Source organism: Diplotaxodon limnothrissa, linkage group LG11 (assembly GCF_057381915.1).
Source record: "Diplotaxodon limnothrissa isolate DT_005_m linkage group LG11, D_limnothrissa_male_GT1.1, whole genome shotgun sequence".
In the NCBI taxonomy this organism is placed as follows: Eukaryota; Metazoa; Chordata; class Actinopteri; order Cichliformes; family Cichlidae; genus Diplotaxodon; species Diplotaxodon limnothrissa.
In genome coordinates, this window is record NC_140606.1 from 25,377,963 (window position 1) to 25,403,136 (window position 25,174).

General features: G+C 43.4%; 1 protein-coding gene across 2 annotated transcripts in view; it reads right to left on the minus strand.

Moving 5' to 3' along the window:
* The window catches only part of LOC146622836 (nectin-2), an 87,411-nt gene that overhangs the window by 21,534 nt on the left and 40,703 nt on the right, over positions 1-25,174 (minus strand). Inside the window, exon 7 of one of the 2 annotated variants that reach the window (XM_085366433.1) lies at positions 14,396-17,374. The exons of the other annotated variant lie outside the window; for it this stretch is intronic. Within the exon in view, the coding sequence (XP_085222559.1) occupies positions 16,806-17,374 (569 nt within the window). The 3' untranslated portion in view covers positions 14,396-16,805. Of the gene's footprint in view, positions 1-14,395; positions 17,375-25,174 lie in introns of those variants that run through there. 2 annotated transcript variants of the gene reach the window in all.

Sequence of the window (25,174 nt, forward strand, 5' to 3'; positions counted from 1 at the left end):
GTAAAAAGTGTCGTCCCGGAATTAATCTGCGAAGAATGAATAAAGTGAAGTACCTCAGGGAGAGGTGTGCGTGTACGTGTGTATGTGCATAGGAGCAGGGAGTTATTCTTGAATCCATAATGGAGACAACAATGGAGAGAAGGAAACACGAAAAACACGACTCCTAAAATCATTCATAAAGCTTGATGATCTAGATTCACGAGGATGTTATTCGTCCATTCGCACATATGCAAACGCACAACAGAGATCTATTCTCAACACGTGGGATTGTTGTGCCTCAGCTGTGACATACTCCTCGCCCGTCTTTCTGCTGCAATGCCTACAGGAAGTGCCACATACATCATGAATTTTATGCATAAGGCTGAATGTCAACACTGATGCATAATTTTTGCAGTAAAATGCTAAATGTCACCAAACACCAGGCTCTGTTTCGACTGATGGCGGGGCTCGTTTTACCAGAGGACGTGCTCGCAGCCACCAGTCGCCACGCCAGCCGTCACACCAGGACTGAAAGGCTACAACTGTACTTTGCGCAGTTGTGGCAGCAGCGGAAGAGCAGGCGACAAGGGAGATTGGGGGACAAGGAGGGTAATGAAAGCAGATTCGAAGGAAAAGGAAGATAGACAAGAGGATTTTTTTTTTCCTCCACATTTTTACTACTTCTTTTTTTTAAACAAGCAAATGAAGTGGAAAATGAGGAACAATATCAAACTCTTACACATGATTAAATTTCTTAAAGCATAATTTTACCCTTAAGCAACTTGAAGGCTTTAAAACTTCCTGCCTGACATTTCGTTTATCTTTTCCCTCCTCTGAATTCCAGGCACGTGAGGAATATCGAACTTGGCATGTCTGGAGACTTCTGAATCTCCACTCACATTTGAAATAAACTTCGAAGAGTCAGAACAATGTTTGGCTGCACAACATGAGTTTCGAATGACTGACCCACTGGTGGGCAACAAAGTTCAGCGCATTAAGTATTAAAGGCTCCAGGAGTTGCAGTGCTTTCTAACCAGCGAGATAGTTTTGGGTTTATCTGGCCACATTCTGCAATAACCCTCTTGGGTTTCTTTGGCCATCAACATCTACACCAGATATTAACATGAGAGTTTCTATATAATTACATGCAGTTCATTACATTTGTTTTAATGCTTTGTATTTATAAGCAGTTTCGCTTTGCCCATGCAGCCCACATGCACACCATCAATCTCAGTATGCAAATTATGAAACTGTTTGGTGTACTTGCTGACAAACTTGGCAAGTCCCAGGTCGAGGGAAGCATAATTATTTCCTCAATAAACTCTTGTCAGGAAAGATGTTATAGCTAGAGCTGAAATGTGTTTAAAGCAGGGCTAGACGACATGAGTTTGGCATCACTGGACAAAAAACGGAAAAGAAAAAAAAAAATCCATAATAGCATTTGAGTATATTGTAATTAGTCTGAGAGATAACTTTACTCCTACATGTCTAAAAATCTAGGGCTTGATTGGAGACTTTGGCCAGTTAGTTATTTTGAGATCTAAACAGGTGGATCTTGTTATGAAAAGGGGAGGGAAGGAAAAAATTTTGTCATACGCACCAAAGTGGGTTCCTTTGATAGGACAAAACAGAGAGGAGAGAGCTGAACGAGGTGTCTGTTCAATTCAAATGAAATCTGTAAACTCTTTGCCTGCAGGACTAAATTACTGGGAGAATGTGGACTTTGGACACAGCTTGCCTTTCACACCCAGCTGATTCTGATCATCATCTCCAGATGGGGTCTGATATTTTTTCTTCTTTTTTTGGAAAATAAATAAATAAATAAAATAAAATAAAAAAAATCACATGGCGGTCTCCATGCATTTCCTTCTTGCGCTGACAGATGCTGAGATATCCAGTTTGTTCATTTTAGGTGTGAATTGTACATGAAAATTGCATTCAGATACTCAGCTATCTTTGAAGATTCATCGCCCTGGTGCTCTGGGAAATACACAGCTATAAACAGTTTTTATAGGTACTGCATATTTAACAGGTTACACTTAAAAACATGCTCGAATAAAAAGCTATCTGCATGGCTGGATATCAGAAAGGGTAAGCAAAAAATGAAAAGACACTTGAAAATGATCAGTTGACCCCTCAACAATTTCTAATACATCATTCATCATTCTTACCTACTTTATACTCATTACAGCCAAAGGCAAAGGAAAATAAACACACACAGAGAGAATTTGAGGACAGAAGGAAGGAGAGGACACTGTGAGAATAAGTAGCCAGTGAAGCAGTTATACAGATTAAAGTCTTCCTTCAAGGCAGGAGACCACCAGCTGAGCTCCTCAAATGAAAAACTAGACTATTAATATGTATGCAGTGAGCTGGCATTGAGTATTTAAAAAACAAAAAAACAACCACATTCACCGGGACAGACGGGAAAAAGGAGGAATGTCACATATGCATAGTCACGTGCACAGCACCAGGTAGTTACAGAGAAATGTGATATTCTTTACTTTTAAAGCGCAAAGTCTTTGCTTTTGACCTTTAAGGTTGAAGGGCTGAGTAATAAGAAGAGGGGCAACTCGGCCGGGCCTGCCAGAGAGGCTGCTGAATGAAAGATGGGTGAGAGCCGCAGAGACGGGGAAAGTAAGAAAGCAGGAATGTGAAGGCACCGTCATCTCATGTCACTCTCCCCGCTCAGCTAGCCCCAGCTGCTGTTCCCCCTCCTTTTCTTGACCATTGTCACTCATGCTTCCAATCACCCCGAACCACTTGTGCTGCCATCCAATCCCTTCGCTTGCTCTCTCCTTCCTTTTCTTTCCCTCCTTTTCTTCATCCACACAAATGAGTCAGTGAAACAGGTCAAGTGTTACAAAATTTCCCCTGCAGCTCAACCTGCCTAATACAAGGCCTGGCTCATTGCACCAAAACAAGTAATACGCTGCCTACTCACTGAGAGGGGGGGCTCACACATACACAGAGGGATACCACCAACACACAGCGAATATAGGCTCATGCATATGCAACTATTATCCACATGTACGCCAACTCGCACCACTAAACATCAAATTCATCTTCTATAGCAATATTTACCATTTTCACACTACTGTTTGAGTCAAATTTCCGCTGCTTATGATCAACAAAGACTTTCGGAGTCTGCACGGAAAGGAAAGCAACACATGAGACACCAAAAGATGTTTCTTCGAAATAAGAAATCATTACGTATCATACGGAGCGCTCAGATGACTGCATTTGCAAAAGTATTTTCTTGGCCCAGCTTCGAAGTTTAGTTTTTGTTTTATTTTAAGTTCTTTCTGCTTGCACTGCTTGTTGCTAAACGAAGCAAAATGACAATAATGTCTTGGTGTTTTGCAAAACGCAAATTTCTTACACCTCACAGACCAGCAAGAAACAATCTACAGATAAAACAGAAAAGATAAAAAAAAAAAGTGGTTGTGGTTATATGAATAAGACCGCAAATACTGCAGTAAATATGCCACAGAAAACCTTCTAGAAGCCATATTTGTGCTGCTGCAGCCTTACTACCTTTGCCACCCATCAACCCTAATGAATAGCAATTGGGAGAAGAAAACCCTGAAGCACTTGAGTAAAAGTAGTATTAACAGAGAGACAGCAAAGTAAGGGGCCTTAAAATAGGACAAATCACTAGAAGAAGAAAAAAAACTTAAGTTAACACACAGACACACACCTACACTTACCCTTTAACTGTGCCAGACACACACCATGGAGTTTGTCTCCATATATCAGGGGACCTATGGAGGATAAACGACCTGCGAGCAGTACCTGGAGAGTGTGTGTGTAATATACAGATAAATAACTGGGAAATGGAAACTATAGGATGATACACAGTCTCCAGAAAAGAGTGTAAACCCAAGTGCTAACACAAGACGATAAGCAGACCAGAAGCACGGAGATTGGACCACAGCAAGCACTTGTTTATAAGAGTTTGCCTGAATCCACTGGGAATGGTTGTCATTTGGGAGGGTAATGACTTAGGAAAATTGAAATGTACTGGAACATAAATTAATCAAAAATGTGAGCCTTGCATTCTTGCACCCTCTGAGTGCTCTGTGCCGTCTTTTTTTTGCCATTTATACCCTGTTGTTACCTCACAACAAAAGGAGTTCCAGCTCTTAGACACAGTGAACAGACCATAATTCTCAGCGGTTGTTTCCATTTGCCACTTGGGTTAAATCAGAGGTGTGAGGCTGCGATGAACCTGTTATTACTGTCAAGGTGGCAAAGATCATATCCATGTTTATGTGAGCGATAATCGACTTGTGTTTATAAACATTTCACGTACAGCCCCCGAGATGCCAAACGCCAAATTTGAATAACATTTAATTTCCTTCGGAGATAAGACCCTTTGTCCATTCAGGACCATTTTATTCCATCACTGCCCTAAGCTGACAGTTAAACGGAGGGCGCAGCGGCGCTGTGCTTCGCATGGCAATGCTGAGCTATTTTCCAAACTCCGATGCTTTCTCCCTCTCGCTTGCTCGCATTAGACATTAAAGTGTACTTTAGCAGTGAGTCAGAGCTGTTACCCATGATGCCTTGGCTGTGGGGTTGAGTGACAAGCCATGTAGTTGAAATCACTGAGGACTCTAGAGTAGAGGACAAGTTAACAAGGGGCCAAAGATATACAGGAGAACCCCTAGCAGGTGCTGTAGTGTGGTCAGAGATCGTCATACTGGCTCACACACACACCCACATCCCCACACTCACAAGTGAAAAGGCCTTTTCTTTTTATAATGCCAACTCTCAGCTCAACCGCAAGTGATGGGAGATGTGTTGGAAATGAGAAAAGGGGAAGTGGAGTTTTACACCCCAGTACGAGTTGGACGGCGTTGTGAGAGAGCTCGAGAGCGCGTACACACACACACACACACACACCCCCCCCGTCTGGTGTGGACTAAAAGCGAGGTACGTTTAGTCCACAGCAGACGATGAGGAGATAGGAGTGCAGGAGAAGAGGATGAGGCAGAAGAAGTGATTACAGGAAAAGGAGATGTCTCGATAAGATGACAGACACATGAATGAGGTGTCAATCTGTAGTTATAAAAGAGGAGCCGACACATGCACATGAGCACACACGAGCACACACGAGCACACGCTTAGTTTTGTTAAGGTCTGACAGCGCTGTCTTTGGTATGTATTTCACAAAGAAAGCAGAAAAGACTTGAACCCTACAGGGGAACTAGCCAGCGCAGATAACATCACTCTGGACTGCTGATGAAGGCTCACAGTCTAGTCCACTCTATCACTTCACAATACTGTATGTATGAACAGACCTGTATATACACAGCATACAACCCACAAAGCCAACGGAAAAAAAAAAAGCATAGTAGGGATTTTCACAACAACCATTTCTCCCAAAAAACACTCAATGGCGATTATTCTGACTATGAAACACTTCAAGGGGACACAGCATGAACATTCATCGCCTGTCAGCCCTGAAAAAAACATTTACAGTACACACCCACGCTGAAAAAAAACCCTACATATATTTGCATGCATGTTCTTCACCACCAGGCAGACCCACATCTGCACAGCAGTTACACATATAAGTGAACAAGAAAGCAAACACACGGCATTTACTGTGGACTTGGTTGTCCCAGAAGAATATCTCATGTCCCCAAGACCAAATATTTACAGACTTACTTCATTTTTTATCTCCATTCTCATCTTGCATTCTGTATGTTTGTATTAGAGTGTGCAAAGACGTGCATGTGCCAGTGCGTGCATGTACTTTGTAGGAGCTGCCTGTTGAGACGGTGAATTAAACAGAAAGTGCATTTGATCTGCAAAACACTCCAGGGCAAGCAAACACACGCACACACACACACACACACACACACACACACACACACACACACACACACACACGCACACTTGCATACAGCATCAAAATCATTTCCGTCACAGAATCTATTCTTAGGAGCAGCAACAAACCATTCTTTCCCTGATATAAATCGCTCTTATTCATCCCCGCATAGTCATGCACACACACACCGACACGTGCACACTCACTTCGCTCAAAGCTACGCTCCCTGGTGGTCATACCGCATTCACATAATGTTCTTTGTTTTTATTTTCTAGAACAGGATTTGTTCCAGGTAAGTCACAGCATGAAGACCTTTTGGGGCTTATTTAACTCGTGAACATGCATGCACAACACACGCCGGAGCTTTTGTCTGTGGTGGTGGCTGTTTGTGCAGGTGTTTTGAGGTCAGCGGCGCTCTCTGAACGTCTAAGCTTCGTATTCCATGTCTCTCTCCCTCTCTTCATTGCGTCCTCAGATAGATGCATCCACACCCCAGCACACACAATCTGAACAGTGAGAAGTTAAATCAACACAGCTGCAACAACTTAGCCCTGATCAGCCTCCACCCTTCACTTGGCCATCTCCACTACATCTTTAATCAAGCTACTCCTCCCTCTCTGTTCTGCCTTTTGCCCTCTTGCTCTCTCGATCCTCTGACTCCATCCTCCTTTCTTCTCTTCTCCCGCTTTACTCAATCTTGCATTAGTCACTGTTAAATTTATATACCTGCTAGCTCTTTGGAGCTTCTGGCAGTGCACAGGGCTTCAGATCTCACTCCTCCACCTCCTATTTGCTCTCCTCACAACATCATGCTCGTTTTGCTCTCTATCCATACTGCCACATCTCACTCCCCCTCTCCTTGCCCTTCTCTGCCCTCCCAGCGTTTGCGCGTGCATGCTCCACCCTTAGGGAGAATCGTGTGCCCAGCAATGCAGCGCAACTGCCCAGTTACCTCCAGCTGCGTCAGCACGAGACAGAAAGCGTAAACGCCAGGGGCCTACGAGGGAAACAGGAGCATTCATCTCCCCCCGTCTGTCTGCCTGGATTTTTATAAGTGTGTGTCTGTACGTATGCATACAGTAGACACACATGTGAACACAACTGCATGACCAGGAGCCAGAAGATCGGATGTTATCATTTACCGCTTGTGGAAGAGGAACGATATGATTTCCAATTTCCTGTTATTTACAAACGTGGCTCCCTGTGCGCTCTGCTTTCACCTTGCGTGACATGATAATATTCTTTTAGAGGAAATACTACATTTGCCATTCAGGTGCTTTTAAAGCACCCCTTCTGGCTTGAAACATTCATTACTACAGCAATGAAGGTTATACCTTGAGACATTTTTATTTAAGTTGATGGAAAACGCATTTTTACTTCAAACTGCAATTTTCTTGACTTTTTAAGTATCAAATAAACAGCTGTTTCTGGTGTGAATAGTGAATAAGTGCTCGCTGCCTGATCCAAAACAAACTCAACTAAAGTAAGATGCCAACGAGATTAGATTCCAATCCTTCCCACATAGCAAACATTGCTACCAAAGACACCAGAACCTGTACCACTGAAAAGTACCTAAAGCCAGTTTAGCGTTCACAAACTACAGGTCGGGCAAACAAATTAGTCTCTCCACATAGCGACTCCTAAATTATGAACAAGCCCCGAATTTGTCACAAATGGACTCACACAGTGTGAAATTAAGAACTCCACTTGAGAGATTGTTTTAAAAAATATTGATTCAAATTTCATTGTGATAAAACAAGGGAGCGTGAGAGCAGCCAGTATCAGTAATCTGTGGGTGTGTGTGAAATACTGGAATTCAACAAGTATTACCACGATAGACTGTATATGACTTTGTACACTCACTCTAAGAGTTTAAGCACTGAATCAATAATTTCACATCGTATCTGGAGATTGTGATGTCAGGACTGAAATATCTCAAAGATTAGTTTGACTGCCTTGACATTTTGCAGATATTCATGGTCCCCAAAGGAGAAAAAAGAAGATCCCGCTGACTTTGGTGAACCTTCTGACTTTTCTGTGCCAGCATGAGGTTCACATTTGGTTTTGAATTACATGTCCTACCAGCGACTGAAAAGGTTCTCATTAAATTTGGAAATAGAAATGGACTGGCATTTGAGACTACAAGCCACATTTGACCACACTTTATTCTCATGCTGTAAGCACTTTATCTACCTCACGTCCAGGGATGATTTAGACTCACCAGTTAACCTAATGTGCATGTTTTTGTTCTGTGGGAGGAAGCCAGATCAGCCACATGAAAGGCAGAGGAAACACATGCAAACTCAACACAGAACGGCCTGAGCCAGGGGCTCGAACCAGGACCCTTCTTTCTGTGAGGTAACAGTCGTAACCACTATGGTGGCTGTTGGGTGATAGACAGGAAATGCAAATTTCCAATCAAACTTGACTGCACTTTGCACTAATTAAAAAGAATTATATTATTCTATAGTCACTAGCTAAACCAATCTAGTGCAAATGATTAAATAAATACTAAAGAATGCTAAATAATGGTAATATCATCATCATCAGCAGCAGCAGCAGCTTCTTATCAAGGCTCCTGCCAGTGATTATTTCCATCCATCTTCTTAACCGCTTCTCCCGTTCAGGGTTGTGGGCTTAGCTGGAATCGATCCCAGATGTTATGGAGGAGATAGAGTGAAACTTGGACAATTTGCCAGGTTATCACAGAGCTAAAACCTACTGATTTTACCATTTTCAATCACTACTTGTAGTATGCAGGACTGTAGGAGGAAGCTGGAGTACCTGGAGAAGGCCCCTGCCAGCTGGAGGGATTCGAACCTAGAACCTTCTTGCTATGAGGCGACAGTGCTAACCACTGTGTTGGCTGTTAGAAGATATAATGGATGAATGACTTGTACCAAATCTATAAAATAGTGGGAACTGAGAAGCAGAGAATCAGCCACCATTGGTTTCCACATCTCCAGTGAAGCTGGATTTAACACGCATGTTGGTCTTGACTTGCTTTTCTCACATCTATTAAAGATTTTATTCAGCAGGTGGGCACTGAAGATTAGCATTATGAATTCAGTACCTGGTCAAATGAGACCACAGCCTCTGCTTCTCTTCCTCAGTTATGCCGCTGAATAATGGCGAGAAAAACATGGAAGCTGACCTTTGGAGACAAAATATCATCACTTCATCCTATTAAATTCTTTGAAAACTTGTCACAATTAGCATGCAAATATCTTCATTTAGAAAAATTTTTTGTAAGGCCATGCTGACCTTTGACCACTAAACTTTCATCAGTTCATTTTTGCATCCGAGTAAATGTTTGTGGCAAATTTGTAAAAGAAAAAAATTCCCCTGAGCTGTTTGAGAGATATCATGTTTACAACAATAGATGGATGTACAGACAGAGAGAGGACCTGAAAGCATAATCCATCCTGTCACAGCTATTACTGGTGTGGAAGCATAAGAAGCCAATCACAATATAGCCTGAGGTGAAGTCTTTGACTTTCGCGTTTTGTCAGAAACCCAAAACATATTAAACGTGCTTTTACATCAGACAAAGATAAGCAGCAAATCCCCACAAAGCTGCAGTGTTTGCTTGATAAATAATTGATAATTCTCTGTCAATCAAAAAATCATTAGAGCTCTACTGTACTCATTAACTTTAAGCTCAAAGCGCTGCTTTGCAGAGAACACATAACTGTAGACTCTGTGCTCTTATTGTTCAGTAGGAACACACAGGGAAAGAAAGCATGTGGACAAATTAACAAACTTCAGAAAAAGTAATCCAAACCCAGAGACATTATCGCACTTGTCATCTCTGCCAGAGTTGTACTGCTGCCATCTTCATGTCTTGCTTTCCTCAGGGGGTTTCCCTCCAACAATCTGGTCTTCAGCAAAGAAACGCATGCTTTGGAAATAGATGCTTTGGGTTCAGATGACTGACTTGGCCACTGAAGTACATTCCACGATTTCAACATACAAACTCATTAGATTCATATTTTGGATAATTGTCCTAAAACTGGAGGGTCAGTGAGGAGTAACAGATAGGAGTCAAAACCAGAATGCAGAACCCAAATATTTAGAAAAATCACTCTCAGCTACGAAATAAGCCAGTTAAAGATCTAGTGTTTGCTAGAAACCCTCGACTAACTATAAACACACACACACACACACACACACACACACACACACACAGCTGGAGGTCTACTGATTCACCACAGGCAACAAAGATAAAAAACAGTCACTTTAAAGCTCATAGAAACACAGACCTACTTTCATAATTGAGGTTAGAGGCAGACTTGCTTTAATTCCTGTGAAGGCCCAGGTCACCACATCCATCACTCATACATCGATGCAGCAGGCTTGGCCATTCATCACTCACTCTGGGATTTATTAGTCAAGTCTGGAGCTTGAGGGTGAGAGGCTAAGTGATGAGCATTGTATTAGCCGTTATCAGCACAGAGAGAGAGAGACCAAAGTTGGTCTGTTTGCTTATACACACACACACACACACACACACACACACACACGATCGGAGTGTTTAATCAGAGCTGTGGCTGCCAGAGCTGGAAGTTAAATATACAGCCATGCACAAACATTCATGTGTCAAACAGTACACACCAAAAAAAGAAGAAGAAAAAAAAATCTGATAACACTTAAACACTTTCACACACACAAACATCCTGTGGAAACCCAATCTGTCTGAAACCAGCATAGCACTCAGTGGGCGCCTAACCACCAGAACAGACTTGTTTAGCACGCTGGATGACCAAAGAACACACTTTTTAATACGCACACCCACAATCAACTTGTTGGGAACAGTGCCACTACCAGCCAGCCGAGTTGCCCGGGGGGCACCGCACCATGTCTCATCGTTGAAAGCTAAGGTTGAACGCAGTGGTAGTGCCTGGCGTAGAGCTGTCACTTTGACTCCTGATCCAGGTTATTTGCTCTGAGCGCTAATAGGCCAGGTTCTGCGTTACGGGGTCACTTCAGTCACATGATGGGCATACTTTTTTTTCCCCTTCATGTGTAACAGCGAGACAAAAACGCATGCACCACACAGGCTTTTATTACTAGCTGTGCCTTAAAAGCCCAGCAGCAAGGCTTTTAAGGCACAGCTAGTAGTGTTTTACATTCAGCTAGAAAACCAAAGGAGTCAAAGTGTGTAAGTGTGTGTAAGTGTGTATGTGTGTGTGCGTGTGCGTGAGAGAGATAGTGAGCGAGTCTGTCTGTGTAAGTGCTCTCTATCTTGCCAGCCTCAAATCCAAAGCAATTAGAGAGGCCAGATGGTGGGCTGGACTCACAGTAAATAGCTGTGCATTGACAGAAGAAGCCTGCAACAAAAATGAACTGTGACAAGGAGCCAGGATGACACACAGATACATGACGGCATCAAAGCACCAGGCAAACACCGAGAACTCGCTGCCATCACTGCCATATACCAACTGTCACCATCACAGGCACGTTAAAGAGCAGAATTTGCTTGTGTCAGTTTTTGTTTTGTGGGGAAACAGCAGCGCTTTTTAATGTCCAAACTAAATGAGGCAGGTGCATATGCATGCATCAACACACGCACACAGCATATTTAAGCATAAACCTACACACAGTTAAACTTCTGCATGCCCTCTTGTTGAAATTTGACCAAACCTGTTTGGTTTAGGCAGAGCTCAAACAATGCAGCCTTTGAGAGGCGCTCCATTCACCCAGTTTCAGCTTGGCCTGCACATTCCCCAACTGAAAACACAAGCTGCCTCCCTCCAGGAAAACCACTGAAGCTACATGCCCACATTCCTGCTCTCTACCCTTTTCTCTACGCTTGTACAGCTTTTACATGAGAACTGTTGAAACTCTGCTGAATATAATAGTATTCCTGCACTCTGAAATAGGAATGCATCAGTGCTTTCATTATCTCCAGGCACCGGTGAAACACCTAATAGAAAAATGTGCCCTTTAAACAACTACAGCATCTGCTACCTAGCCATTACTAAGGCAGCAAGTTTACTTCTGCCAGCCAAGTCACATATACAAAACAGAACGGGAGGAGGTGGAGCTCAGGACAATTATAAACCACGAAATGGCATCTCCTGTTCCTGCGCTCATTTTCCCATAAGCCTGTTATCACACTTCTGTTGACACACACTCACAGATTTATCAAAAGTGAAATGAGACAAGCAGCCAGACCAGGAAATGAGAGTGTGGGGAAGGGGAGAAAAAGCAGGGGTGTGTCTGAGATCTGAAGGATGGGTGACAAGAGACCGAGAAGCTACTTCATATCCTGATCAATTAATCTATAAATTTAATCAGTGTGAATCAATGACTGGCGTTTCTATTCAATCTGGGTGCTCAGTCATCCAGCTAACCTCAAGTGTCAAAGAGACATGAAGGTAAGAAAGAGGAGACACATACCACACACAGCAACACCGGAACATTTCAAAAATCAAGAAATCTTTAATAGTAACTGAATACGGAAAAATAATCTAGAAAGACATGACAAAAATGGCAATACCAACTCTAATCTGTATTTTTACTTCTTTTTAAGACCAAAATAAAACTCAAATAAAAAAAAAAAAAATACAAAAAAGAAAAGAAAAAAGAACAACTTTACACAAAGCAGTCAATAATAAAAAGCACATTTTGGGTAAGACTGTTTTGTTGTGTGTTTGTATACAGTTTCACTTGTATAGAAGAAGCACATTTGCCAGTTTTGGCAGCAATCACAGCGCAGCAGTCAAGAATAAAGCACTCATAAAACATAAATTATAAAGCACTGCAAAAATAACAGAAGAGAGGAGAAGCGGTAAACAGGAGAAAATAAATCCTTCATGCGTGCTGTCACTGAGTAATACACAAACGTGACACCATAAATTAGTAATTCTTTTTTCTGCTAAATATTTATATATTTATACTATGTACACCGGAAGCTTCTCTTTTTTTTTTCCTTTTTTTCTTCATTTTTTACTTAATGCATGTGAGATGGGAGATGTTAAGGCTTTGATTACTCATCAGATGTTTGGAGCCAAAGAAACGATAAGAGCACGTTGCTCTCAGGAAAAAGAAAAAAAAAGGAAAAAGAAAATATTGGATATTCTGACTATCTAACCTTGTGCAAGACCTGGACCAGGTTTGCAGATTTCTCTTAAAAGCATTTTGTCTGACAAGCCTTACTTGGGCACCGAGGTGGGTGGCAATGGGATGTGCTCGTGTGTGTGTCTGTGGAGGCGGTCGCAGTAGCAGAGGTGGCTGAAGTAAAAGACAACATTTTGGAGTCAAGTTAAAAAATAAATAAAAAAATGCGACTCTTCTAAAAGCATTCAAAGGGCTCTGGGAGGGGGAGGAGGTCAGCGCGGTGGCATTTTTATGAAAGCGATATTTCCCTCTGCAGAACAAGACCAGAACGGACAATCGCTTTCCTAAAAAGCCTGTGTCTGTGATACTGGGTGAAAGGTGTGCGTCTCCCCCGAATGTGTAGTTGTTTATGTTCTACACAGTCACTGATTCGGGAACAGGCTGGACACTTTGGGGGGCAGAAAGCACTGGAGCAGGGGGACACATCACGGTACAGCTCTTTCCACACTAACAGAACTCTGTATGTGTCCTGACAGAGCCGCTGTGGAAGAGGCAGAGTAAGACGAAGTGTGTTCGTGTGTGTGTGTGCAGCTACGCGAACACATTTGTGTGGGCTTGTGTCAGGAGATGGCAGAGTTGTCAGGTAGAAGGTGTCTTCTGCACAGTTTGGCTGTGGGAGTGAGTATAATGAGACTGACTGAGGGGTGTTTGTGTGTGGGCGAATGCATCTCAGCACTCTGCGAATGTATACGTACAGTATGTGTGTGTGCGCCGAGTGAGTGAGTCTTCTCGAAATGCACAATAATATCTTCGGTTTGCCAGTTTTCCATGGTGACAAAGGGTGGCTACTCAAGTTACAGTCCAATGGCAGCGAGAGATGTCCTAAAGCCGCCGAACACACTGGCACACAGATTTGCACGCACACACACCGAGCGCTGACTCAACAGACCGTTGCTTGCGTCGTTACGGTCTATCTGATGAATTGAGTATTGTGTGTAAGTTTTTGCATTGTGCAGAGTTTCTGTCAAGGAGAAGGTGAAGCCAATTGTCTTCCAAGAAATGTGTGCTTATAAATGCAGATAAAGTTACCTCGGATAAAAAAAAAAAAAAAAAAAAAAAACCAAATTCAAGCATATGCATCCCCCCCCCCCAAATCAAATTGGCCCTTGGATAAATTAAACTCAGTCAGTTCAGTATGTTATAAACACCCAAACTACTGAGGTATGCGTTAGGTTAAAAATTACATTCTGAATGCCTTCTGAGGTTTAGCCGACCCACAAACGCTTTCCTCTTTACTTCCATAACATCGGAAACACTGGCTCCATCGATCTGATATTTACATTTTCATAAATATCCACATTTTCACAAGAAAAATAAAGATGCTTACGTATATAGTACACAGATAGCTCACACCAAAATGTACATACAACAGTTTTGTCCCTTTGTCAGTATTCTTTTTTTGACCCCCCCCCTTCCAAAAAAAAAAACAAAAAACAACTAAGTGTTGCACTCATATTTCTTTGTATTGGTGACACATACAAGTGTAAAAATAATACATTTTCATATTGAGTGTGAGAAATCAGCTGCGTTCGGCAAATTTACTGTACCCCAGGTTGGCAGGAGTTGCATTTAAGTATAAGCTAAGGCCATTAGACGATAATCCTATTGAACACACTGGCTTACAATATGCTAGACAGCGCTCAAACACGAAGCGCCGTCTCTATTTTTGTCATCTGTCTCTCTCTCTCGCCACCTCTCTGAAGGTTAACAGCCATCACAAAGGCAAACAAGGTCTGCCTCGCCCTGTGCAGATACTGGGTGAGTGTTTATCTCTCACATCTGTAGTTCAAGGTTAAAAAAAAAAAAAACAGCCACGATAAGAAACGCAAGCACAGTCATCTTTGCCCTTAGGAATGGGTCACCCTGCATTTGCCCTTATGACCTGCAGCAGAAGCCAACCCATTTCTTAGAAGGTCCTTTACAGGAGGTCAGGTACAGTCATCAAGACCCCTTTCATTGGATTCCCAGTGGGTCCAAGGACAGCTGATTAGGAAGGGCAGGGAACGCAATGATTAGAGGAGCTTCGGTTCTCTCTACGATTGTCCATCACAGTCGCCCAGTGGCTATGCAGATATGGTGACGCATGCAAATGTACACACACCGAGCCTCAAAGACAGCGGTGTACAATAGCCATGGAGTAATATTTGCCCGAGCGGGCCTCCGGTGGCTCGTTAAAAGGATAAATTAACAGTCAGGAGACAATCGGCCCTGAACCTGCATCATAAAAAGGGCCATTTCGCCACATGTTGCCTGTTAGTCAATATGACTCCCATAGCTTTGCTGCGGATGCAACCTTTTATGTCTCCCGATCAATTCACTACATTTAACAACACTGGCTAATGGAAAGAAATATATGATCTCATTGAAAATCTGTCTAACCTAATGCCATTGCACTCTGGAGGTGGGGCTCTTGTTACATCTCACCATTTACTAAAGCGGGAGAGGCAGCTGGGGTGTCTGTGCAGTGGAGTGAACATGGCCACTCCAGGTGGATTAGTCACTCCTGGCATGTCAGGGCACACCGGGCTGGAGTAGAGTAAGTGGGGTGTCTGACACATCAGGAGCGGTAAAATACTACTTTGCTCTCGGTAGCCCTGACCTCAACACCGCCCTGGATAAATCATAAACTCCCCATAAACACTGGAGAGAAAGGGAGAGAAGGATGCGGAGAGAGAGGAGGAGAGACGGAAGCATGATGGAGAGATGGAGATGGGAGGGAGAGAGGAATCGCCACGTCATAAACGATAAGTGGTGGCAATCTGTTGGTCCCGGCTAAGCGAGCGACTTCACGGCTCATTACCAATCAAGCTCCTCCTGTCAGGAGCGCTCTGAATAGACGAGGATGAGGAGGAAGAGAAAAGAAGAGACGTGCTCCTTTCTAGTCCTCCTGCCTCCTGAATCCCTCTCCCCATCCTTTGACCCTGTCAGATCAGCTACACCTCATTCCCTCATCTCTTGTTTACCGTCTCTTACCTCCAGGCACAGTGCAAAAGTTTGCTCGTGAACACCTTGTTAGGAACTTGGTTCAAACTCTCAGCAAACTTACTTTGTTAAAACCTAACTGCTTTTCTATTTGCTCGCCACACAAAGACCTCATGTTCTTTAAATTTTTTGCTAAGTTCAAATTGAGAGTGTCTACTGCCTGTGATAGTTGGCAGAGTTGTTTTGAGAAGAAGGCAGAGAGAGCAGAGCGAAGTCACCAGCAGACATAAGCAAATACATTTTTACTGTCTCGAAATTACCTGATGGTTACTGTCTATACTTTCAAACTGACTCATACCGCTGTCCTCCACTTCCCACCAGGTGTCACAGCTCAACACGTTGGCAAAACAAAAAGTTTCCCACAGAAGTAAAGAGATTTGCAGGCATCAGGTAACTGCTTGACAACTTATTCCACGGCTACTGTTTTAGTGAAGATAACAGCGAATATGCAAGTGAGATGCCTCCTAAGCTTGTAATCACTTTTCCATGAACCTACTCCCACATTACATTGTTTCTCTTTAGCCTGTCTGTCAGTCAATAGGCAAGGTCCCAGTGATAGCGAGAGCACGAGCAGAAGTGGTGGGAGGCATGTTGTTCTTTTCTCCGTTTGATTTTTAGTTCTTAGGGACCACATAACAACAACAACAACAACAACAATCCTTTTACAACATCCCACCACACCCTCTTTTTCATTCTGTCCACTGTGATTAATGATAGACTATAGTTAAAATTGATTTTTTTTGTTTTTCAAAAATAAAAGTGGTATGATTTTCTTTTCACCATCAAACAGGGACAAGACCCCACCGCCACAAAATCCTCAGGAGGAATTCTCCAGCTCGCCTTTTTGCCTCCTCCTCCTCCCCTTCCTCCAATTCCTCCTCCTCTATACGTAAACTGCAGTCCGTGAGATGACCGAGCCATCACGCTGGGACTCCATGTCATCATCGTATTCTCCAATCATCTCCTGATCGCGAATTGAGCGAGGCAAATGGATGGGGCCACCAGGATTGTAGTGATCATAGTTCTCTGCTTCGTCAAGCTCGTCAAACTTCCTCTTCTCCGCGTCGTCCAACTCGTTGCTTAGCAGGATGTCTTGGGCAGTGGGTGTGGTGCTAACCACTTCAGGGTGGCCTCCCATGGTAATCAGCTGGTGGTTGTTTTTCTCTCCAAGGGCCTGAATGGGGGAGCTCTCGCTGTAAACGTAGATGGGGCCGTTGTTGTTGCCGCCGCCGTTTCCCGCACCTCCATTTGTGCCGTTCTTGCTCGCTTTCTTGCCGCCCCCGAATATGCGCGTCTTCATGTCACTGCCGCCATTGGCGCGGTAACCCTGCTGCTGCCTGCGCCTACGGGTGACGAGCACGGCGATGAGAGCGGCAACCAAAAGGAGGGCCAGCAGGGAGCCAATCACAGCTCCCGCCACCACGCCAGCATTGGATGGGTTCTTTGGGGGCTCTGTAGGAGGGAGGCAGGGAGGGAGAAAAACAGGGAAGAAAAAGGATATGGTTGAGAAAGGGTAGAAAGAAAAAAAAAGAAAAAAAAGAAAAAGGTTCGACCAGTGGAGAGGAAGACAAAAAAATTAAGACAGCCAAAAAAAAGTTTTGGTTTTTTTTGTTTGGTTTTTTTAACCCTTGTATGGTGTTCGGGTCTGTGAGACCCGTGTTCAGTTTTTTTCAAAAGAAAAATTAAACAATTAATTATTTTTTCACGTGTAAATGTGTTGTGTCTTTCCACTCACTCCACTTGATTATAACTGATTTATTTATAACATTAATTCATAAATGTGATCTAACAAAGGTAAAGGGAAAAAATTAACCATGTTTGCTGTTCATATGTCTTGTAATTGGGATGAAGTAAACATCTGTTGAGTAATTTAACATAAAATTGTTTGATAGTGTTAATTTGGAAAGCCAAAACTCTAGCGGGTCCACCAGACCCATGAACACTGGCTGAGTAACAAAAATACGAACACCACACAAGGGTTAAAAAAAGAGCAAGATGGCAAGAAAAAGGTTGGATGATGTCAGTGGTGCTGGTCTGAAATGTATGCAGTCAAGTGTGTAAGAGTGCTGAGGTGTCAGTACAGTCAAGTGTGTGTGTGCGCGCGCGTGTGTGTGCACGACGAGCATCCTTCTACTTTGACATTTCCTCCTCTCCCTCAAAGCTGCTGCTGTCCCCATTCCCACAGCTACGTCACAACAACGTCTCAACCACCCTCCCCCCTGTGTTGCCCTTCGATAGCCAGGGTCTGTCCACAGACCACCATCAAAAGGCAAGGCAGGGGGTTAAAAAAAAATGTGCAACACACACACGCACACACACTTTTATTAAAGAGCATGGATCAGTGTGTGCAGAGCAGAACAGGTGGAGGCCGTGCAGAGGAGGATAATGATGAATGAGGAGGAAGGAAGGGTGGAAATTAGATGAGGAGGAGGAGAAGGTGGTGGTGGTGGAGGAGGAGAAGGTGGTGCTGGAGGAGGAGGCGGCGGATTGAGTGAGTGACAAAGCGACACAGCGGAATGACAAGTCTTCCTGGAAGCAGTGTATGAGCGCGGGCACAGACTGCTGCCCCTCTCCACTTCTGTACGCCACAGGCACTGGTTGAGTGCGCATCAGTCTTATATGTGGGTCCATTTTTCCTCTGGCATTACACATACACAAGAAAAATAAGTCACTTTAGTTCATTTTAATATTGACAAAGGCTTTGTTAGAGTGCAAACTAGCTCAGGAGGCTATGACTGAAACTAGGGCTCTGCAATCAAACACACAGCATCCCTGTTTGTGCGTCTTTGTACAAAAAACTCCAGGGATAAGCAGTGCTGTCTAAATCAGGGTTGTAAAGAGGTCCCATGTGACTTGTCAGTACTCTTTTTCTGAACTTGTACTTTCTCCTCCCCTGATATTCCCCTTCAGTAATACTAGTGCTGTATTTTAAAGCAGGTATTTCAACGGCAACAAATTCAATTGCTTCTGCATGAAAGTCAGCTAACAGTTCAGACTGGGGCTGTGTATTAAATGAAATGCTTCCAGTGCCGATATCAAAGCTATTCTAATGTTCCAGTTCAGACTTCAGACAGTTATAAAGGAACGTGACTAAATGAAAACATTAAATTCAGGAAGTTCTAAAATCTTTTAGCTGATTGTGTCACGGGCACAGACTAGCCTAGACTAGTAACACTATTAACACAAGCAGGATGTTGCTGCTTTGTACGGGCTTCGGGGGTCATGAGTTCAGGGCTCTAAGTGCTTTCAGGGACTCTGACAACTCCCCACAAACACAACCTGTGACCGTTTTCCCATGTGCTGCAGTGTCATCTCTGACTCAGTGGGCAGCGAGAATAAAACCAGAATAATGTTTGCATTCGCTGTACGCCAAAGCTTTGGATAGAAGTGTTCTACAAACGTTAAAGGGAATATGCCGACGACATAACGAGTGGTATAACTCAGACAGGAATAACAAATTAGAAAGACAGCTTAGACTTTATTCCGTAAGCTGTTCCTGCAGCATGCCTTCTTGGAAGATATAAAAGTAAGCCTGCTTGAAGTAGGAACGGAAAATGATGTCTCAATATACATTATTCCTACTTTTACAGGGTTCAAAGCATTCACGTTCATGTCTCCGATTTCTCCGATCACTGGCTGCCCTCTCCCCACACTGGAAGTTCTACACAACGCCCACTGTTTTAAAAAGGCCCAAAACATCATAAAAGACACCTCACATCCTGGCCACTCCCTGTTCGAACTGTTGCCCTCAGGCAGACGGTACAGGGCAATCAGAGGAAGGACTAATAGACTCAAACACAGCTGTTATCCAACTGCAATAACACATCTGAATACTACAAAAAAATGTCCATCACGCCACTCTTGTGTTAATCTATGCACGGTCTGAAGCATGTGTGTGGGAATGTATGTGAATGTTTTACTGTTATATCTTATTAGTATTTTAAGTATTCTATTTTATTTATTGAATTTTATTGTTTTATTTATATTTTGATATTGCTAGGGATGATGCAATGATCGGGGACCATTCTTAATTTCGTTGTTCTCATGACAATGACAATAAAGTTTCTGATTCTGATTCTGATTATTTATTGTACTCATTACTTCGTGATGCCTCAGAATGAAATTAAAGGCTTTCATGTTGCTCTTTCTGCAACAATGCACTTTGTTGAAACATGATGTAATGGAATATAGGCTGTTTGTTATCTGTCACTCCAAAGTGCTACCGCTCCACTCAGGTTTGAGCGCATTAACTACAGAATAAAACCAAATAAATTGTGGTGAGAAAATGTATTTTTTAATTTCAGACTCTGGCAGAAAGTGATCAAGAGCCCTCGGTTAAGCCGAACATCCTCTCTTACCGCTCTTGCTTTCCTTTCCACACTCTGCACTTTCACCAGCCGCGGCAGAGGATTAACCGGTAGACGCTGCCGTTGAAATCCCTGCCTAAATTCGAAAGTAGCAAATCAGCTCGATTCTTATTGTCGGTTCCATTTGAAATCCAACAGAAGCCGGCCTCTCTTGTTAACTGTACAGAGAGCTGACAGTATTACTCGTGTAACACTGATTCGTGTCAAAAGAGAGAATGGTAGTCTACTGCTGTCTACACCTGTGCTTCACTCTTTTCTTCCTCTCCTCAGTTCTGCTACCATTTTCTCCATCTCTGCCTCCACTTCACTAGCTGTCTCCTGCACACGCTCCTTCAGCCCTCCAAATCCATTTTCCCTGTCCAATTTGCGTTTGTATTTCTGTCATGTGTTACTTCTCTGTGCTCTCCTCCTCTGTGCTTCACTTTCAACACATGCCTAGGGAAAGAATTAATAATGCGGGTACATTTTTCTTTCCTTTCGTATATCTTCTCACACTACTTTCCCCTTGCACACAGATCCCCCCCCCCCCCCAAGCTGTGCTAAACATTCCCCTTCACACACACATGAGAGTGAGAGCTAGCCCTCGGTGTCCACTTGTAACAGGAACACAAGAAATGCATTATCACCTCCGACTCTGTGGAGCTCCACCACATGCTACGTGGTGAAAATCTCAGTGCCAAGTTAGGGCCCGATGCTGCCACACACTGCTGTCACATCAAAGGGAATTACGCTGAAAATCAAATGCAAATTCTCTCTGAATTCTACTCATCTAATTATATTTAATGCGTAACTCAAGTCAGTTCTTAAGAGTATTTTTTTTTCAAAGTCTGCGCTGGTAAATCCTTTTGTGGATAATACATTATGTTTTATTCTACCCTTCTGGAGACAACATTTAAAAGATTCACAAAAAGAGATGTAAAGGAGCCATCACAGACTCCAAGTGCAGACTCAGTCACAACCTAACAAAGCACCAGTGGAATTTGAGTGAGTGACGAGAGGACACCTCAAAGACATGCTGACGAATGAACCAGATGAAAAACTGCAATATGCATGCTGTGTAGATAATGTGGGGAGAAAACCAAACATGCAGTATGACCCCCCCCCCAAAAAAAACAAAAAAACAAAAAAAAAAACCCCAAAAAAAACAACAACATAAAACTCACACACACAGAGACACACAACATACTGTGGAAGCCAAAAAAAACAGCATGGTCCTTATGAAGTCATGTCCAACACAACTGTACGCTCCAAGTGACCGCGAGTAATGAGAGAGATGGAGCAGAAGTAACGTTTGCTGCAGCCGTCCAAAAAACATGCATGGTCTCATTCACATACATACACACGTGCTCCATGGTCATCACTGCTCGGATGTTGTGCTGGGCTGCACCTAGAGCATCCCTTAGTAGTATTCTCTGTCAGTATGTTAAGTTATTGAACACAGCTGAGTGTGTCTGTGCGAGTGTGTGTCTCCAGAAATGTGTGTTTGTGTGTGCTAATTAGGGGTGGGAAGGGGGCCAGTTGCAGGCTGGAGGGAGACTTGGCTCCATCAGACCTGTTCTCTGGCTGTTTTCGCATGGCCGGAGACACACAACGACAGACGCAGACAGATACAGGCGTACACACACAGACACACTCACACACTCTACCCCACGGAGGAAAATAGCCAAGCCCCTTGCCCTTGAACTGTCTCCTTGGATGAGTCTGAAAATGGGAAAAATGCACCGAATTGGGAGGAAATCTCTTTTCCGTTTAACTGAAGAGCCCTTCAGACCATGTGGGGGATTCAATCTAGAGCATTTAACTTTTTTGAGGTTCAGCTGAGCCACCCCTTTAAGGAATGATGAGGGAAAAAACCAAGAAAAAAAATGGATGGAATCTGGGTTAGCCACACAAGAACCCCCCCTGAGAGGAGCCCAGAACGGAGGGATGGAGGGAGGGATGGAGACTACTAAGCTGTGATTAAGGAAGAGCTACTGGTATTTAAGAGTTAAGCTTAGAGAGAGAAAGATAGCACAAGCATGAGATGGAGAGAAGGAAAATGCTGGGGGCAGGAGTCTCTTTTCTGAGCAAGAAGATCAGCGGCAGACTTGCGGAGGCTGAAAGACAACCTGAGAGAGATAAGGAGGATGAGGAGAGAGCATATGCTAACTGAGTGGATGAGAGATGCAATGAAAGAGCAAACTGCAGTGAAATAGATGGCATCGGAGAGATAAATCGAAAGAAATGCAAGAAGAGAGAAGGCTAGGATGTGTTTGCGTGCCTGTGTGACTAAGCAGCAGGATCGAAGATGAGAGGAGGAGAGGCAAGGAGGAGAGAGGACATCCATCCCTCTTGCTGCCTCCATGTGCACAGGACAAGACCGAGGGCAGAAGACGCGAGTAAGCACACAGACACTAGTGTGTAAATTTGTGTGTGTCATGCAGCTGTGGGGTAAAGGGGAGTGGGGGGACCTGCTATGTAGCAGGTGCTGGCCATTTCACGCCTGTCGGCCCCTCTTAGCCCCGTTTGTCTACACACGTTCACATTAGCATCCACAGGTCTGAACTGCAATCCCATCTGAAGGCATTACACATCTTTCTTAGACTCCTTAATTTCTCTTTAATAGTACCGACCGTCTTTCTTTAAGTGCACTTCTCTCCCTTTTTGCTATCTAGAAACTTCTTTTCCTTTGACACTCGCTTGTTGGTTTAGTCACCTATTAAGTGTTGGCAATTTTAGCTCGCATCTTATCCTCCTTCTGTGCCAATGAGTAAGAGAAGAGTAGGATGGAAGGAGGAGGTGGTCGGTAGCAAGAGAATAAGACCAACTGTGGGAAGTTCAACGCAGGTAAGGAACAAGCAGACCCGAAAGAAAATGAAAGAAGAGAAAGAGGGAAGTGGGATGAAGAATGGGGGAGGAGTGAAAATGTAGGATAAAAGACAGAGCAGGAGAGGAACGGATGGTGGAATTGAGAAGAGAAGCAGCCAGGAGCTGAAGCAGCAAAGGGTGACTGATCCGCTCTGAGAGGCTTGGAGACGGACAGAAACACACGCTACGCTGAGAGATAGCGGAGGCCAATAGTGGTGGAGATAGGATGCAGCAGCACATGATTCCCATGAGTTTTAAATGCTGTCAGCATCGCTTTCTCTCTCTCCATTCCTCGTGCCCTTACTCTCTGCTTCTTTGACTGAGGATTGCATGCTGGCACTGATTTATCTTGGTGTGGCATGTTCCCCATCTTTGTAGTCTAAAAGCAGCAGCCTCTTTCTCCCTCTGCTCGCTGGATCTTTGTATCTCACTTGCTTGTGTCTTGTAATACACAGCAGGAGTTGGTGACATCCTTTTGTGCTACAGAAGCCATTTACACTACCTACTGTATGCAGCAGTACAGAATGGCCCCAGAGGAGTGGTGGTGACGCATGCTGTGGCACCATAAGGAGCCAAGGGACTTGACGAAAGATGTAGGGGGGAGTGAGAGAGAAACAAAAATGAAATCGGGAGAGACGGAGCAAGAGGACTAGAAGAAGCAAAAAAAAAAAAAAAAAATATGTTGAAATGAGGCCATGGAGGAGCTGGGTGGCTCTTAAGATGTAGTCACTCTCTGCCCATCATGGAAAAGGTTTACCCCGATGTCAGCAGAAAATCACTTCCGGCTAAGTGCAGGCTGAAGAGTGAAGGAGGATGTATTTTGTATGAGGTGAAATACAGAAGTGAACACTGTTGAAAGGGGTGGCTAAAACTCTCAAACAGCAGCAATTGGACTGTATGACCTGCTCTGGAAGGTTCTCTCCAAGTGCTTACACCTGAATACATGCATGCATTTCACAACCTGCAAACATGTACCCACACACACCCAAAGTATTTTAGTTCATGCATCACTGCAGCCATACTGCAGACTATTCTAAAATCCACTATATTACAAAGTGAACCGTATCATTTTGAGCCAAATGTGTCACTTTATGTGTTGCTTGCTTTGCGTTAGTGTTTCATGTTGTTACTGATGGCACAGAGTATGGCTGAGAAGCAAAAAAGAAAGAATAAGAAAAAGTAGAAGTGAAAATATCTATGGGAACCGTCTAGTTCGTGTGCAGCTCTCACAATATTGAACTACCATGAAAAACCTTCAGGGGAAAAAAAAATAAAATAAAAAAATGCAAATGCCAAAAGATGTACTAAGCAGCTGACAGACCTTGGGTATTGATAAAGCATGGAAACTTTGATAATAGAGTTTATTAAGCGCATGCAAAGATACACAAAAAACTAACACGCACTCTTAAAAGCAGAGAGGGGAAGGGTTTTATGACGTTGAAGAACAACAACAAGAAAGAAAAAAGAAAAAAAAAAAAACACATAAAAGGAATGCACATGCAAGCTCTGATCGCTCAGATTCCCTCCCACACACACACGCGCACTCACTCACACAGACACACACCATGGACTGAGCAGCTGGACCCCTTAGCCCTACACTAAACACCCAAGTTAGCCCTCAGCACAGAAAATGTGTCCGTTTGTGTGTGTGAATATGTGACATGTGAGGTGCATGTAAGGTGCATCCAAGGTGCATCCCTAGGGAAGACATGAGAGCAGAGGACACCAGGAAATGTGTAGCCTGTGTGATAAAAGTGCACTTTGTTCCAGTTCGCGGTTCAGATATAAATGTTTTTATGTACAAGCTAAGGGAAACGTTTACATGATGAATGAGACCCAAGTGAGTCCCAAGAGTGGGCTTTCTCACTTTACTTATGAAATGTTCACTGCTTTATTGATGCCTTTACTGTGTACAATTTATCAGCGTGCTGGGGCATTTGCAAGTTGCGCAAATTACCCTTCGTATTGGTTTTAATCCATTTAGAGCCACAGAAGGGTTGACTTGCAGTGACAGGAACAATCATAATGTTAATTCATT